The 14,309-nt window shown below is 32.0% G+C and overlaps 3 protein-coding genes across 7 annotated transcripts in view; all 3 read right to left on the reverse strand.

Moving 5' to 3' along the window:
* The window catches only part of LOC145318983 (ferry endosomal RAB5 effector complex subunit 3), a 5,214-nt gene extending 1,978 nt beyond the window's left edge, over positions 1–3,236 (reverse strand). For both annotated transcript variants that reach the window (XR_013879622.1, XM_080160784.1), the window contains exons 1-8: positions 3,108–3,236; positions 2,684–2,862; positions 2,357–2,492; positions 1,627–1,796; positions 1,302–1,450; positions 980–1,065; positions 489–617; positions 79–176 (exon numbers count right to left, since the gene is read on the reverse strand). Coding sequence is in view for 1 of the 2 variants with exons in the window: in XM_080160784.1 (XP_080016910.1) it covers positions 79–176; positions 489–617; positions 980–1,065; positions 1,302–1,450; positions 1,627–1,796; positions 2,357–2,492; positions 2,684–2,862; positions 3,108–3,206 (1,046 nt within the window). In the remaining variant the exon portion in view is untranslated. The remainder of the gene's footprint in view (positions 1–78; positions 177–488; positions 618–979; positions 1,066–1,301; positions 1,451–1,626; positions 1,797–2,356; positions 2,493–2,683; positions 2,863–3,107) is intronic.
* On the reverse strand, positions 3,229–5,910 carry LOC145318992 (E3 ubiquitin-protein ligase RBX1-like). Its single transcript, XM_080160803.1, has 5 exons — positions 5,528–5,910; positions 5,185–5,259; positions 4,874–4,943; positions 4,450–4,518; positions 3,229–4,150 (listed from the first exon to the last, which is right to left on the reverse strand). The coding sequence occupies exons 1-5, from the start codon at positions 5,590–5,592 to the stop codon at positions 4,100–4,102; spliced, it is 330 nt and encodes a 109-aa protein (XP_080016929.1). The 5' UTR covers positions 5,593–5,910; the 3' UTR covers positions 3,229–4,099.
* Positions 5,911–6,057: 147 nt separating this feature from the next.
* Positions 6,058–14,309, reverse strand: LOC145318982 (UDP-GalNAc:beta-1,3-N-acetylgalactosaminyltransferase 2-like). Of its 4 annotated transcripts, XM_080160779.1 has the most exons (15): positions 13,045–14,306; positions 12,404–12,486; positions 11,362–11,430; positions 11,112–11,197; positions 10,838–10,897; positions 10,620–10,681; positions 10,223–10,373; positions 9,590–9,757; positions 9,120–9,237; positions 8,694–8,769; positions 8,370–8,429; positions 7,069–7,144; positions 6,658–6,850; positions 6,334–6,412; positions 6,058–6,176 (listed from the first exon to the last, which is right to left on the reverse strand). In XM_080160779.1, exons 1-15 carry the CDS (start codon positions 13,057–13,059, stop codon positions 6,081–6,083), a joined length of 1,392 nt encoding a protein of 463 aa, XP_080016905.1. In that variant the 5' UTR covers positions 13,060–14,306; the 3' UTR covers positions 6,058–6,080. The 4 variants fall into 4 exon arrangements, with proteins under 4 accessions (XP_080016905.1, XP_080016908.1, XP_080016906.1 ...); XM_080160782.1 differs by lacking the exon at positions 6,334–6,412 and having other exon boundaries at positions 13,045–14,309; XM_080160780.1 differs by lacking the exon at positions 8,370–8,429 and having other exon boundaries at positions 13,045–14,308.

Below are 14,309 nucleotides of genomic sequence, written 5' to 3' on the forward strand. Positions count from 1 at the left end.
ATGGATAGTTGCCAAAACGTACAACACCCCCTCCAAATATTAAATTTCTTACTACTGACTGTAGCAAAAAAAAACTACCTGACATTGCCATTATCCAGTGGCTGATCCGAGACTAGATGAAATACTACATGGGTCTCACAGAGATTACTGTGCCGAGTAAGATAGAAGTCACCATCCTTAATGTATAATGCTTTTATTTCAAAGATTTTTCAATATCTATTGAAATATTATGTTGAATGTGGAATCGTTATCCTCTATATAAAAGTTCAGGACGTCTGCCTGTTTGATCTCGCAAACTGCTGGACTGACTTGGTTCTATTTTACAGTAAAGCTTATATGTCCAGAAAATTCTTTTTTTTCACTTTGTTTTTAGTCTACAATTGGAAAGTAGAGCTTCGACATATCCCCCCTCCCCCCTTTCTTAAGTGCCCATGGGGCCTCTTGGGGCACATCCGCTAGTAACACTCATATGAGATTAATTTTAATACCTGTAATTTAGAATAATCTTTGTTGAACTGGGCCGGATCTACACTTTCCTCTCCGGATAGCTTCATCTCCATGTCAAGCCGTTTCTGGTGGAAATCTGTCCTCCAAAGCCAGGCTCGCCGTATGTCCGACTAAATTAAGGGACTAAATAGCAGGAATTTAAAGGGGTAAGGCAATATACACTAAAATAAAATTACCGCTTCTTTAACTAAAATTATTGTTGTAAAGGTCTTTTGTACAGTTACACTGCTAGTTTAAACCAACTAATCAGTATGTATAGTAAGTTGTAACCAAATTATCTAAGTCAAGTAAGGAAAGATAGTACTTATAAAAAACTTTGGGTGCTGTATGATATAATTACAGTCCAATGTCGTCCTCACCTTTCTTTATAAAATTTGTAAATGTTTTTATATCTACAGTTAAGTCAGCCAGCCTTACAATATCTTTAATGGGGGATGAGCGGTTGTTTCTAATAGAAAAAATAAAATCATACCTTAACATTATCAATCTGTGTTTGCAGAGATGGAAAATGAAACTCAGTTGATCTGCTACAAAGGTCCGATAATTCTCTTGTTATACCTAAAAAAAAGACAATATTAGTCTAATTGAGATCTTAAAAATTGCTGCAATAGTTTATTGTATTTTTAAATTTTAGTTTCATATGATATGTTACAAGGTATTTTTTTCTGGTTAGAGGTTTCTGCTAAAAGGCTGAAGCTTCACAGAAAAAGAAGATTTTTAACGACCTAGCAGTCAGACAACAAAAACATCCTATTTTATTTATGTAATTTATCTTATCCATGGCAATGATGTACCTGATCCAGTCCTGAGCTTGCTGTCCGACAGGATAACCAGACCGCACAGATTGTTGGAATACAAGGACATAGAAGTTTGTAGTCGCTGGGGCAAAGCTTCTTCTCCTGAAGGGTATTTGCATAGGTCTAGGATGTTAGCAGCTATCAACCTAGTAAAATAAGGTTGATAATAAAATGATGCAACCCTTTATTTTATGACAGAAAAAGAATTGTGCAATGAAATACAAAAATAAGATAATGACGGAAAGTTTTGCAATTCCTAAAATAGACGAAAAAGTATATGACAGTATAGCAATAAAAACAATAAAGGATTCACTTCACATACCTTAGATTATGCATTTGTTTCATCTGAGCCCCCAGAGTAATGGTAAAGCTCTCCTGTAAAGCTGAAACCTCAGTCTGGGAAGAAATTGAAAATGAGGACTGGCTTCTAGGAAACATACTCATGGAATTTTGATTACTCGTTTTATATTCTTCGTGTACACACATCACCCACTAAATAACAAGTAATTGTAGAACAAAATTCTATACCTAATGGATATAGAGATTAGATGTAAATTTATGTTTTTGGTATGAGCTTCATGACCAAATTTAACATCACATATCCTAACCGCATTTCGAATAAAGTACGTTACTTTTTATTTTTGATTTTATGGTATCATATCCGCTGAGTAAATTTTAATGTTTATTCTTTAATTTGCATACCTATATTAGAGGATTTTCTTCAATTTTCCATGAAATAGAAATATATTTCTAAGCTGATTACTTGGGCTAGTGAACAAACCAAATGATTAGGACCTTAGATCGACTTTAGAAGCTCACTTAAAATTACCTAGCACTGATTAAGTATGAAATTGGAAGTTAGATATCCTAATTTAATCCACCTTAGTAAAGAAGCATAATGCAAATGCAGCAACAAGGAAATAAATTTGTCAATAAATCACAAAATATGATGTCATATCTTATTATAAATAGTTTATGCCTATTAATTTTGATTTGTATAACAACTCTTCAACTGTGATATAAAAACTTACAATAAATAAAAATGACAATACCTGTCTAAATTCTGAATACTGTTTCTGGTGCAGGGTGGCTAGCTCTGACTCATACTTGGACAAGAGTAACTCTCGCTCATCAATATGTTGGGTAGCAAGGTTGTTTATATCATGCTCAGTTAGTCCCTTCTTTCCACTGAATTATTAATATCTATACCATGTTTTTTTTTAAAGGGGAACATTTTGCACTAAAGTATTTTATCTTTCAGGAAGGAAGAGAACAGATGAAAATATTTTTTCTCTTTTTTAATTCTATCAAGTAAATCTAAGAACCCTTTAGACTTTCTAAAACAATGTATTCAAACAAAGATTTAATAATCAGCTCACCTTTGAACATTCTGAACCGCGTCTGCCATTTCCCTGGCGTGTTTCGCCTCCATTTCCCCCGCCTTGTAGTCTCTCTCCCTGCAGAGGGTCTCCACTGTGCAGGCATAGTTGGCCTCCAGCTGGAGTATCGTCTCCGAGAGGGGTGAGTGGATCAGGGAATGATACACGTCTGCAAACACCTAGAAAATTAATTTTACCTCATATGATTCAATATCAGAAGATAAAAGTTTTGATACATAAGAAAAAATATTTCAGTATCATCCTTTTTTAGTCGGCCGCGAAAAATATTTTCTAAATTGAGGGAATTAAAAGAAAGCGCAAATATAAAACGATTTAAAAAGGAATGAGACAGAGCCTTTAACAAATTAGATGGATTAAATGGACAAGAATAAAATAATTATGTGTGATAAGTCACGTGACTAACCTCTTCATCTCTAACTTCCGGCGGCTGTGCATAATCCAACACTTCCTCAGTAAATGCTGTCGTCCAAGCTTTCAACAGCGCCTCTACATCATCAGACATTGTATATTTGATTTGGGAAACCTTTGTCTGAAAGTGTTATCACATAATTAAAAATTTTGTCAACTAGAATTTAATCCAAAACGACCAGATGCTAATATTTAAGGGGACTGTCAAAGAAAAGCATTATGTCATTATTTGGTAAACAGAGAAGAAACTAAAATCCTTTTGGTTGACCGTCCCCTTAACACCAAAAATTTTGTTATTAAAGTAAATAATAAATATTACTCTACTTAGTTAAATTAAAACGATTAAGTTATGAAAACACATTAAAAGACTTTTTACTCAGTAGGAATAGCATACAGCAGGTATTATCAAAAAATCATTAGTATTATTTTTGGAGATCTGACAATGAGCCATGAGGACATATTTACTGCGCAGGCCTTCAACTCTCAAAGAGTGCTTTTCATGAAAGATTGTTCAAACGGTTGACAAACAATCAATAAAAATTATGTAGCTAACGAGTAATCATCTAATGTTTAAACATAAAGACATTAAGAAGTCTTAAAACTAATATCTTTGATTGGACAAATGCCTTGAGATATTTAGGATAAAATAAAGCAAAACTTTACAATTCAATTTCATGAAGAGTCCCTTTTAAAGCCAAAAAAATTGCAACATGGAAAATTAGATTGTGAATAAAAGTGGCCACCACCAAGATGTGTTTTGTGTATAAGCAGATTTATCATCACAGAAAAAAAATATTTATAGTTTTGGGTGGCTATATTATTATAGAGTGGCCGTATCTTTGGAAATCCCATTCTCTGTTATCTAGTGGACATACATATACAATATGAATGATGAGAGATGCCTCCAGAGGGATGGATGAAGGATGAAGAGTAACATCACAGACAAATTATGGGGGGGCCACAGAGATACGTCACGTGCAGACACATTTAGTGGCCGTATTTCTGGTACTCCCAATCTCTGTTATCAAGTGGGCACACCTAAAAGGGGAAAGATAAAATAAAAAGAAATTTCATTAAGATTTAAAAGATAAAAAGAACAAAGATGGTAATGTCAAGTGTAAAATAAATGAAAAAAAGAGATAAGGATTACAGAACCATTGAGTAGATGCAGTGCTTTAATGTATGATTTTAAAATACAACTAAAATTGGGAAAAATTCAAGATAAGTGTCAATCAATTTAGAGAAAAGTTTTGATGAAAGCAAAATTGTTAGTTTCAAATTTGATTAACATACTAGGTAATAAAAACATTATATTTGTTTATTTTAAAATAATGTACCTGTCGAGTCTTGAGCCAACGACTGATGCAATGGAAGTGAAAAGCATGATTACACATGCCCCAAGCAACCTAAGGATAGGACATAAATTCAAATAGGCGCGGCGTAGGGTTTGTTGTTTAGATACTAGTATAGTAATTGTACTATCATGTTATATGTTACTAGCGGCGGCTACGCCCCTAGAGGCCTATAGAGGCACGTAAAATGTTTTCTTTTCATCTTTGTTAAGATCAAGAGTTTGCCAAAAATTACGTATTCGGCCGCTGGATGGGGTTAGTTTTATTTTGTTCCTACTGCGATAGTGGTGATATCCACATTCAAAATTGCTATAAACCTTCCAATGCAATGAGAAGCTACATTGTAAAGGACAACCATATCAATTTTAAGACTGACAACTCAACATTAGTTCAACAAAAAAAACCTTACCGTACATTCCTCACTGGTCTGACTAGTTTGATTAGCTTGACACTCAATACACAAATCCATAATGTGGTTCCTGACAAATAAACAATAAACATCTTATGATAAAGCTAATAAATTTTAGGTAATAACATATTTAACATATAATCAAAGGCGCGCAATTTAAGCTTTAAATAATTAATTCCGTTTATATGATTAATATATTTTAAATTTACCAAAAAATTACATAAATTATTAGAAAATAAGACTTATATCAGTTTTAGCAAAATGTTATAAAGATTTTTTGTCTTTTCTACAATACAACTAACAAATCTGACCTGCAAATAGCACAGTTGTCCACCACGATATCCCAGGCCCATAAAGCTACAGCATTCCACTTCTTTACCTCAAACCTATAAAAGATTAAAATATATAACAGTTTGTGTATATTTCTTATTCGTTGACTCAAGGAGTCAAGAACTTAGGGTGTTTTTTATTAATTTTCAATTGGTTGGTGCCAAACTAGAAGTGTCCAAACTTAACAACCAAAACAATCAACAGAAGGGGTTAATAATCGTCGGCTATGCCTATCAATTTATTCTATATTGTCCTATTCCTTAAGATCACTAATAAGTACCTTAAGTAAAATAAAAGAAGACTAAATAATAAGCTACTCCTTACCTTTTCTTTTCCTTGTTCATTGCAGACGGACCTGCAGGGATCTCGCTATCACTGTCAACATCCATTTTATGATTTTTATTGGATTTTATTCTGAAATTTTTATATTTTTAAGTGCACTGAGTCGTAATAGGTGGTAAATACAAAAAAAGGGAAATTGTATTCAGAAACAAATATCTATTATAATGATTTGAGAGTCATGACAGTAAAAAAATCTGAAAACTTGTAAATAAAAGCATTGAAATATGAATTACATTGTAAAAATGATCCATTAGGATATTTGGCAGTCAGTTTAAACATTGCATTGTAAGTTTTAAAGTCTGTGCATTAATATGAAATGTAAATTTTTCGTTGGCACATTTCAATTCATAAAATTCGGGCATAATAGAGATTATAAAAAAAAGATATTTAAACAATTTTCATAAATGGATTTAGAATCCTAAAAGAGGATTCTTTTTGGCAGAAACTATTATAAACGTTGCAATTTAGAGACATTTCAAGTATATTGTCTTGGCATACAAAGAAGTTTGTTCCCAAAATTCTATTTCTGTAAATATTAATCTTTCCAAACAGAGTCCATTTCACTGGAAGATAATCCTTCCAGGGCAATCAGCTTTCCTTTTCTCCACAATTCAGTTCTGTTAACCACATCCTGAAGAGACAAGAGCAACTCAATTTATCTATCATTGACTAATCACTGTGCTATTTAAATTAAGGCAATTATATCATTAGTAGTGCAACAAAACCAAAAATAACTAAAACAATAAAGAGTCTGGCGGGCATAACTTAAAGAATAAAGGTGTATCTACCTGTCCTCCTGTCCATCTGGAATCCTCTCTATATTCTGGAGATAAAACAGACATCCAGACACCAATGGATACAGGCAAGCTAGAGAAATTAATAATCTTAAGCTGCAGGATTTATGACAACTTTTATATACCTACTATGACTTATTTCTTTTCATTTTTTACTAAATGTTAATGAATAAGAATGTGTGTCATGCATTAAGTTTCACAAGATAGGAAGATAAAATATATGTACTTTATTTCTGTTAGCATGACTGGCTAAACGATAAACATGCATAAAAATGAGACATAAAAATGTTACTACGACAGATGAACAAATTTGCTAACCTCGAAAAATCCGTCAAATATGCAGAATTCAGAGCAATAAAATCTGCCAACCGTTTGGAGATAACAAATGATTGTGAGGGCAGGGGAGGGAATGTGTTGGCCTCGAATACGAGATCCTGGTCTCCAGGTTTGACACTATTACGGAAAGAGCTCCAGAACAGCTTGTGGCCGCCAAGATTGTTCAGCACCAAATCTGTAAATGAACTATGTCTTAGAAAAATTATATTTTGAATGAAATAAAATAGTAGGTTTTGATTTTTTTTTGTAAACAAATTATGTTTAATTTCTGTTAAATAAATCATCGAACTTTAACTAAACCCAATCTTACTGACCTTTCATGGACATTCAGATTTATATATCAAAGTTAAAAAGTGACTGCACTGCACTTCTAATGTATGAAAGTAAGCTTACCTATATTAATTAGACTAGAATCAGTCGTGACTAGCAAATAATCATAGTCTATGCTTTGTAAACTCTCAATAAAATACTAAAAATTAATTCAAATATTTAGAATATTACATTAGACAATGGACGATATTGATTTTCACCCCCAATGGTGATAAACAAATAACCCCTTATTATATTATCAAAATTCAATACCCAAAGTTTTTTAGCCAACGAATAAGACATCGTGGTTATACAAAGGGGGGAGGCGGAAGTGACACTTTTTGAAACCAAAACTAAAAGTCAAAGGAACTCAACTAAATAAAGAGTTACAGCTCTGAGATTTGATATGGCAGTTGCTTTAAGTAGGTACTAGCGGCTACGCCCCTAGAGGCCTCTAGTGGCCTTTAAATGTTTTTTTATTTTATTTTAAATATCTAATTTGAGAAATAACTTGTCTATGTTAAATTCATTAGTCTAAGCAGCGCGACTAAACATTTTAAATTCATTTCTCTACGTAGCGCTACTATGCTAGCGACACTATGCGGCGGAAATATTTAATATTTTTGATTTTATTGTGATTTCTCTTGGGAGGGTGGTGGTACCCTCCCCCAAAATAGTTATAAACCTTCACGGGACCTATGAGAAGCTACCCTGTTACGGAGAACCCGATCGGTTCAGCGGTTAGCGAGATCCTTCGGTACAGACACACAGATACACACACAGACACACATACAAACATCCTGTTATTTTAGTATAAGGATAATATGGAACTGTGAAGAAACGGCGGCGGAACCGTTGCTCCCGCCGATTTTTTTCGCCTTTTCTCGCCAAATGCAAATATAAGGAACGACATGAAAGTGGAAGGGTGTTAATCCAGGAGAAGAAAAGTGTGGTTTTACTAGAAGTATGAGGCCAGTCAATATATTTGCACTTGACACTTGCGATTTTAATATTGACATTTTTGAAATATTTCAAGTGTCAAGTAAAAATATTAGGGAGGTTTTTATGAAAAAAAATATTATCTCAGATGATTGAAAATTATCTAATTTGACGAGAAAAGGCAAAAACAAATTTCGGCGGGAAACGGCGGTTCCACCGCCATTTTTTCACAGTTCCACATTGCAACTCTATAAAGCAACTGCCATGTCAAATCTCAGAGCTGTAACTCTTTATTTAGTTCAGTTCCTTTGACTTTTAGTTTTGGTTTCAAAAAGTGTCACTTCCGCCCCCTCCCTTTGGGCACCAGTGAGTGTAAATTACATCCAAATAACCTCTCCCTCCCTGCAAACATAATAAATAAACTATTTGAAATTATATTTGAATTCCTTGATATTAGTTGAGGCAGTGAAGTCTGCGTCAAGAGTTGGTATGAAGGCAAGATCATCCTTTTTAACATACATAACATTTTAAGGCATGGATAAAAATCATTGGAAAAATGGTCTAATTTTTATTTAGCTAAAAATGACAAAATGTTCATGAAATAAAAAACTACATTCACGAGGAAAAATATGGAAAACTTGAATTTTTCTATTAGAGTTTTGAAGTTTTCTTAGTGCTCTTTTGAGTGATTTTCCATAGGTCGACTATAACCTATTTATTGAGTAGCTAAGCTACTGAAAATAACATTAGGCTAATGTAAGTATGTATGCCTGATCTTCAGATTCTTCAGCAACATCCGACTCTATGCCCCGCTGTCGTCGGGTTTCTACTTGATTTTGTGTGTCCCTTAAATTTGGAAATACTTGTTAAAAAGAGACCTTTTATTTTCATTTTCAAGCCTTCATTCAAGCGTTAGGATATTAAAGAATAGTCCCATCAATATAGTTCTTTCATTTTCAAGCCTTGTATGTAGAATCAAAAAAGGTATATTCTAGGATATCTGTACTAAGTAATAGAAGGACTACTTGTGTCATTTCAATCATGTTGATTTTATGCTTCTTTGATACCAAATTATAAAATTTTAAGATTACAAATTCTAATTTTCTATTACACCTTTCCCAGTCAATTTGCTGAGCTTCGCTTTTATGGATGCATTCATAACTGTTAATACATGCTTTTCTAAAAAGACCACCTACCTTGCGCCCAAATGATGCATAGTATCCGTAGGCTCAGCCAAAGCATATTCAATATTAACCGGAGCACAATGCCGCGTAGTATATTTCTTTTTTACAGTGCTACCCACTGTCGTCAGTCCTAAACATGATTCTAGTTTTAAAAATGATTTTTTTAAAGTCGTGATTTGTAGATTAAGATTTAAAATAGAAATATTAAATATTTCAGCACCAAACCAATTTAAAATGGAGGTTAAAGATTTACTCATGGACTTCGTAATTTTAATGAAAGTATCCAGCGACCCCATAACATGGTAATTTAATTAAAATTCACTAAATAGCCAAGCCACCTTATTTCAGGAGAACAGAAGATGGACAAAAAATGAACTATGGTAATATTGTTTTTCCTTCATTATTTCAATCAAATGTCTTTTTAGTTAAAACTGACATTAATTCAAATAAAAAATGTTGAAACTTGAACATAAAAACCTTACCTGTGAAATATATGATGCCATGTTTGCCCAAGTGTTGTTGGTCCTGGACCAGACAATGGCTGGGCAGGTTCAGGCTGCCAGCTTTACCCAGGTACAACCAGCCATCAAATCCTGGAGATAACTCCAGGCCACGTTTCATACTCACAGACTTGAATGTATATTCTGCTTCTATACACAAATATAAGTATTTGTAATTTGAAAATCAAATACAGTTTGTGGTGCGTTCATTTAGTGCCAGTTGAGCACTAATAACCCTTCACCCTTATTTTTAGGATAATAAAGAAATTTGTGGGAGGGGGATTTTTTCTTTCTATGCCTAACCACTGCCGTGGCGGGCCTTAACTCGGCAGGGAATATATAACCTGGCAATGCGGGTCTACTGAATATAACTTTCAGTGCTTAACAATGTTCTATATGTGAAAGCGCCCAGTTGATATTGTAAAAACTGGAAATCTTTAAATATATGCAGTAAATGTAATGCTTACCTAGGATACAATTACTTACTATCATTAAAAGCTGTATAAACAAACAATAACACTTTCTATTTAAATTATTACATCTAATTCAAGTGTTTTAGAATAATTTATCGGACGACCCTAGTTACAAAGTTATAGCGCAAAAATGCTTATTTACCTGATTTTTCAGAAGAATTAAACTTAATATGATCCAAAACCTCGCCAGTTTTCATATTCTTTAGAATAAGCAGAATGTCTGTTTGAGGATTAATCTCTAGAAGGTGGGACAGTATCCCCACGTTGTATATTACTACTCCAAATGTTTTTATCTGTTACAAAGTTAATATCATACCTTTGATTTTATTATAAATGAAAGGCCAAATAATATTTAAAACTTTGTAAGGCATATCACAAATTAAATTGAGTAAGATGAATTACTTGGCAGACTCATCTTATTTTCATTTTAATTAAGGCATTTATAGTAAGGTTTTACAATAAAAGGGTTGATTTTTTAATGGTATGACTAGTGTACCTGGAACGTCTATGAAAATAAAGACTAAAGATATAATATTTTCCTTAAATTGAATTCCGGTTGAAGGTTTATAGCCCTCGGTAAGGCTTTCTAATGCAAATGGCACTGAAATAAAAATGAATTTAAATATTTTTAGATTGCATTAAATATGTAATACCTTTTAAATTCAGACGGACGGACGGGCAGACTTACATACAGATAAACAAACAAAGACATTAATCCTATGTTTATTATATAAAGATAGATAATAGGAAAGCCTACCTATTGGAATATTTTCTTGTGTCCAACCAGGGACGTTTACATCCCAAACTTCACAAGATTCTAAAATAATAAAAAGTTTATTTAAAGTAAAAAAGGGTGAGGAAATAAAGTGTATTTAAGAGGGTGATTTCTTTACTTTCATATGTAGGCCAGTTCTTGGTAAAAGAAAAAATAATTAGAAAATTCGAATAGGTTTTACAAATTCTCGCAAAATTTGACAAAATTCATTTCCCAAATAATATAGCTAACTACCAAAAATCTATTTTGAAACTACCTGAATTGAGCTTCCACATTGGGTGAATATCACAGGTTGTGTCAGATAATACAAATTTGAACAATACATTGCTAGAGAGGGAATTCCTAAAAATAAAATATTTATTGTTATATAATGCTTCAATATTCATTATTCACCATAATTTGGAGAATCGACAATGAAAATTCAAACTACAACCTTTCAAAGATGAAAAATAATTCATAAAGTGATTTTAAACAGCAAGTTCAGTTTTTTAAAGAAAAATTCTAACCTCCATGTATGACGAACTGCCCTTCGTCTTGATAGATTTTCTAATCTTGAAGTCACAGCCACTACTAGTCTAAATATTATAATTATGTAATCTGTAATTTGTAATGAAATCTCTTAATATTTCTTTTCTTCTACTACAGAGAGATCTTGCAAAGATCACAAAAATTTATATGGAAAGACACCTAAAAATATATAAGAAACTAAAAAATCAAAACCGTTTGGACTTCAATTTTTTTTGTTCGTAAATTAGTAAATTACATAAAACCATCGCCATAAAAAAGGTTAATTCATGCAATTTGTTGGTTAAATACTAAAAGAAAGCATTTATTCATTGAATTTACGAATTAATAGAATACGACTGATATTTCTAGACAGTAAAGTACAATGAAGAAAGTTATAGATGTAAGAAATATTACAAACAGTGAAAATATTGTGTTATTCCACAGATCTGTTTTTTAACAGGGCTCGGCAGTCGCCACAAAGCCGCCATAAAGTCAATATTAATAAATAACTCTTTTCTATTATACTAGAGGTTGCACCTCTTGCATCTAAAGGCTTAGTTTTTAAAGGATTAGGTAGGGGAAAATTATTTATAGCCATCCAATTGAAAATATGTATTTGTGAAAAACTTCCCCTAAAAGAAGAAATTGATAGGGTTTTTGGACAAAACAAACTTTACTACTAGGGCATACTAGAGGTTGCACCTCTTGCATCTATAGGCTTAGTTTTTAAAGGATTAGGTAGGGGAAAATTATTTATAGCCATCCAATTGAAAATATGTATTTGTGAAAAACTTCCCCTAAAAGAAGAAATTGATAGGGTTTTTGGACAAAACAAACTTTACTACTAGGGCTGGACCAGATATCCTAAATATCCGGATACCGGATATCCATCTTTGGTCGACCCAACCATACTTACTACTTAACAAAATTAAATATATATGGCAACCCATTCCCTCGGTAGGTAATAAATCACCTTTTAGACAGCTAAACTACAAAAATTTAACGGCTGTATGATGGCTGCCGAGCCCTGGTGTCAGATACCTGTAAGTAGGCAGGTTTTCTTGTGCAGGAAAAAGAAAGAAGAAAAGTGGAAGAATAAAGCCGAGCAGTGAGAGTATGAGAGACTACAATAGTGTTAGTTTGGTTAGTAAGCAAATACGAACAATATATTGTTATTAAGTAGCGCAACAATAGCAATAACAAGTTAAAACTTTCTGAGGGTCAGATAAATCTAAATAAAACCTCCAAAATCAACTTATTTTGAACCCTTGTGCAATTTATCTCTTTCTAGATTTAATGCAGTTTAAATAAGAATTGCACAGAATTAAGACAATTCAAGGCTTTATATCAAAAAACCTTTAATTATATTTAAGTGGTAGTCTAAATAAATGTGCGAAGACCGGACACGCCATAGTAGTAGACTTGCTGCGCTACTGACATTGTTACTTGGTTAGTATGAAAATATACAGCTTCTCATTTTTCCTTTTTAGTAGTTATTTTAATTGGCAAATTTAACTGGAATTGTTTGGAAGGCAGTAAAGTTAAATTTAAATATTTTTTTTCTACTTTGAAAGACCATATTTTATCATATAAGGTTTAATACTTAGTTACATTTGTCTTTTCTTGTTAATCATAATATACAAAACGTTGTTAATCAAAAGTTAATCAAATTTTCTAAGTACCTTTTTCTCAGACATGTTGCGAGTACCTTTTTGACCTATCTGTCCATTTTTGTCTGTAATTTTTGGTTTATTGTAAATATTACAAAATATTTAGGTATAGCATTTTGTTTTCACTGATAATAAAGATTATATTTCCCTTTTTACCTATGTTCCTTTAATTTTGTTATACCATAAAAAATATACAAAAGTTCTTTTAAGCTTTCTTTGTGAATATAAAATACCGTAAGATTGTTAATGTTTTTAATAATACAGCAGGGGCTAAAAACAAGCATTTCATAGGAAAGTTATTCATACAACTTTACTAATAAAAATGGAATGTTTATGTTAAGTATTCCAATTCAACTTGTGCATTAATAGAAACCTAACAATAATACGGTATAGTGATAAAAAATGACGGGTATTTTGAAAATACAATTTGAAAGGAATTTAGTTAAATATTTGGAAAATTTGGAAAAAATATTTTGAAATATGAATTAAGAATACCTTACGAAGAAAAACAGTTAAAATATATAATTTCTGCTTTGATACATTATTTGTTCGTTTTTTCAAAATACCTTTCAAAATCGTCCCACATCCATTTCAAGGCAAAAAAAAATTTGGCTTCATCCCAAATATAGCAAGAAGTGTGTTAAAAAAGTAAGAGAATTTTATGGACAGATTGTTTCTGTTTTCTTAGAGTTCACAATATAGAAAGGATAAGTTTAGCAAGATATTTTTTTTACACAAAGCCACAAAATTTTTGGATGTAGTCAAAACTGCATGACTTGAGCTGAATAAGGGACATACAACAGTCGATACAAAATTTAATTAACCAGCACCACTAAATCACAGCCGTAAAATATCAATCATAATTTCAGTTAAAAAAAGTTAAACTTTGCTAAAATAGAAAAGTTTAATAAGGTATATTTAAGACATGGTACCTTAAAATCAATCTTATAGTTTTTATCAAAATTGATAGAAAAATGGAAAATTTTGGTTTCTAAAACAGATTACAACATCATTTTTGGCTATGATAAACAATAAATAATATAAATAGTTATAATAAATATTTCTACATTACATCTAATAATACATTAACCATAACCATTTACTAAGAATTTCATAGAACAAGTCTAGTATTTCTTTTCTGTTTTTTGAATGATTCCAACAAAGCAAGTTTGTAATTATAAAAAGGTTTTGTTTTATTAGTGAATAAAATATTTTTTCCGAAACAGAAAAATAAACCTTAGACTAGAATCATGAATGTCCTTAAAAGTTACAATTAT

This window comes from Acartia tonsa, chromosome 5, assembly GCF_053477335.1.
Source record: "Acartia tonsa isolate MP-2025a chromosome 5, ASM5347733v1, whole genome shotgun sequence".
NCBI classification, from domain to species: Eukaryota; Metazoa; Arthropoda; class Copepoda; order Calanoida; family Acartiidae; genus Acartia; species Acartia tonsa.

Excerpts from the sequence above, each read along its gene's own strand:
- LOC145318992 (XM_080160803.1), bottom strand. The coding sequence starts at position 5,592 with ATGGATGTTGACAGTGATAGCGAGATCCCTGCAGGTCCGTCTGCAATG. Across the intron at positions 5,260-5,527 it reads ATGAACAAGGAAAAGAAAAG|GTTTGAGGTAAAGAAGTGGA; the intron begins GTAAGGAGTAGC and ends AATCTTTTATAG. Across the intron at positions 4,944-5,184 it reads GACAACTGTGCTATTTGCAG|GAACCACATTATGGATTTGT; the intron begins GTCAGATTTGTT and ends TTTATTTGTCAG.
- LOC145318982 (XM_080160779.1), bottom strand. Across the intron at positions 9,758-10,222 it reads TAATTCTTCTGAAAAATCAG|AAGCAGAATATACATTCAAG; the intron begins GTAAATAAGCAT and ends ATTTGTGTATAG. Across the intron at positions 9,238-9,589 it reads TGGCATCATATATTTCACAG|GACTGACGACAGTGGGTAGC; the intron begins GTAAGGTTTTTA and ends AATCATGTTTAG.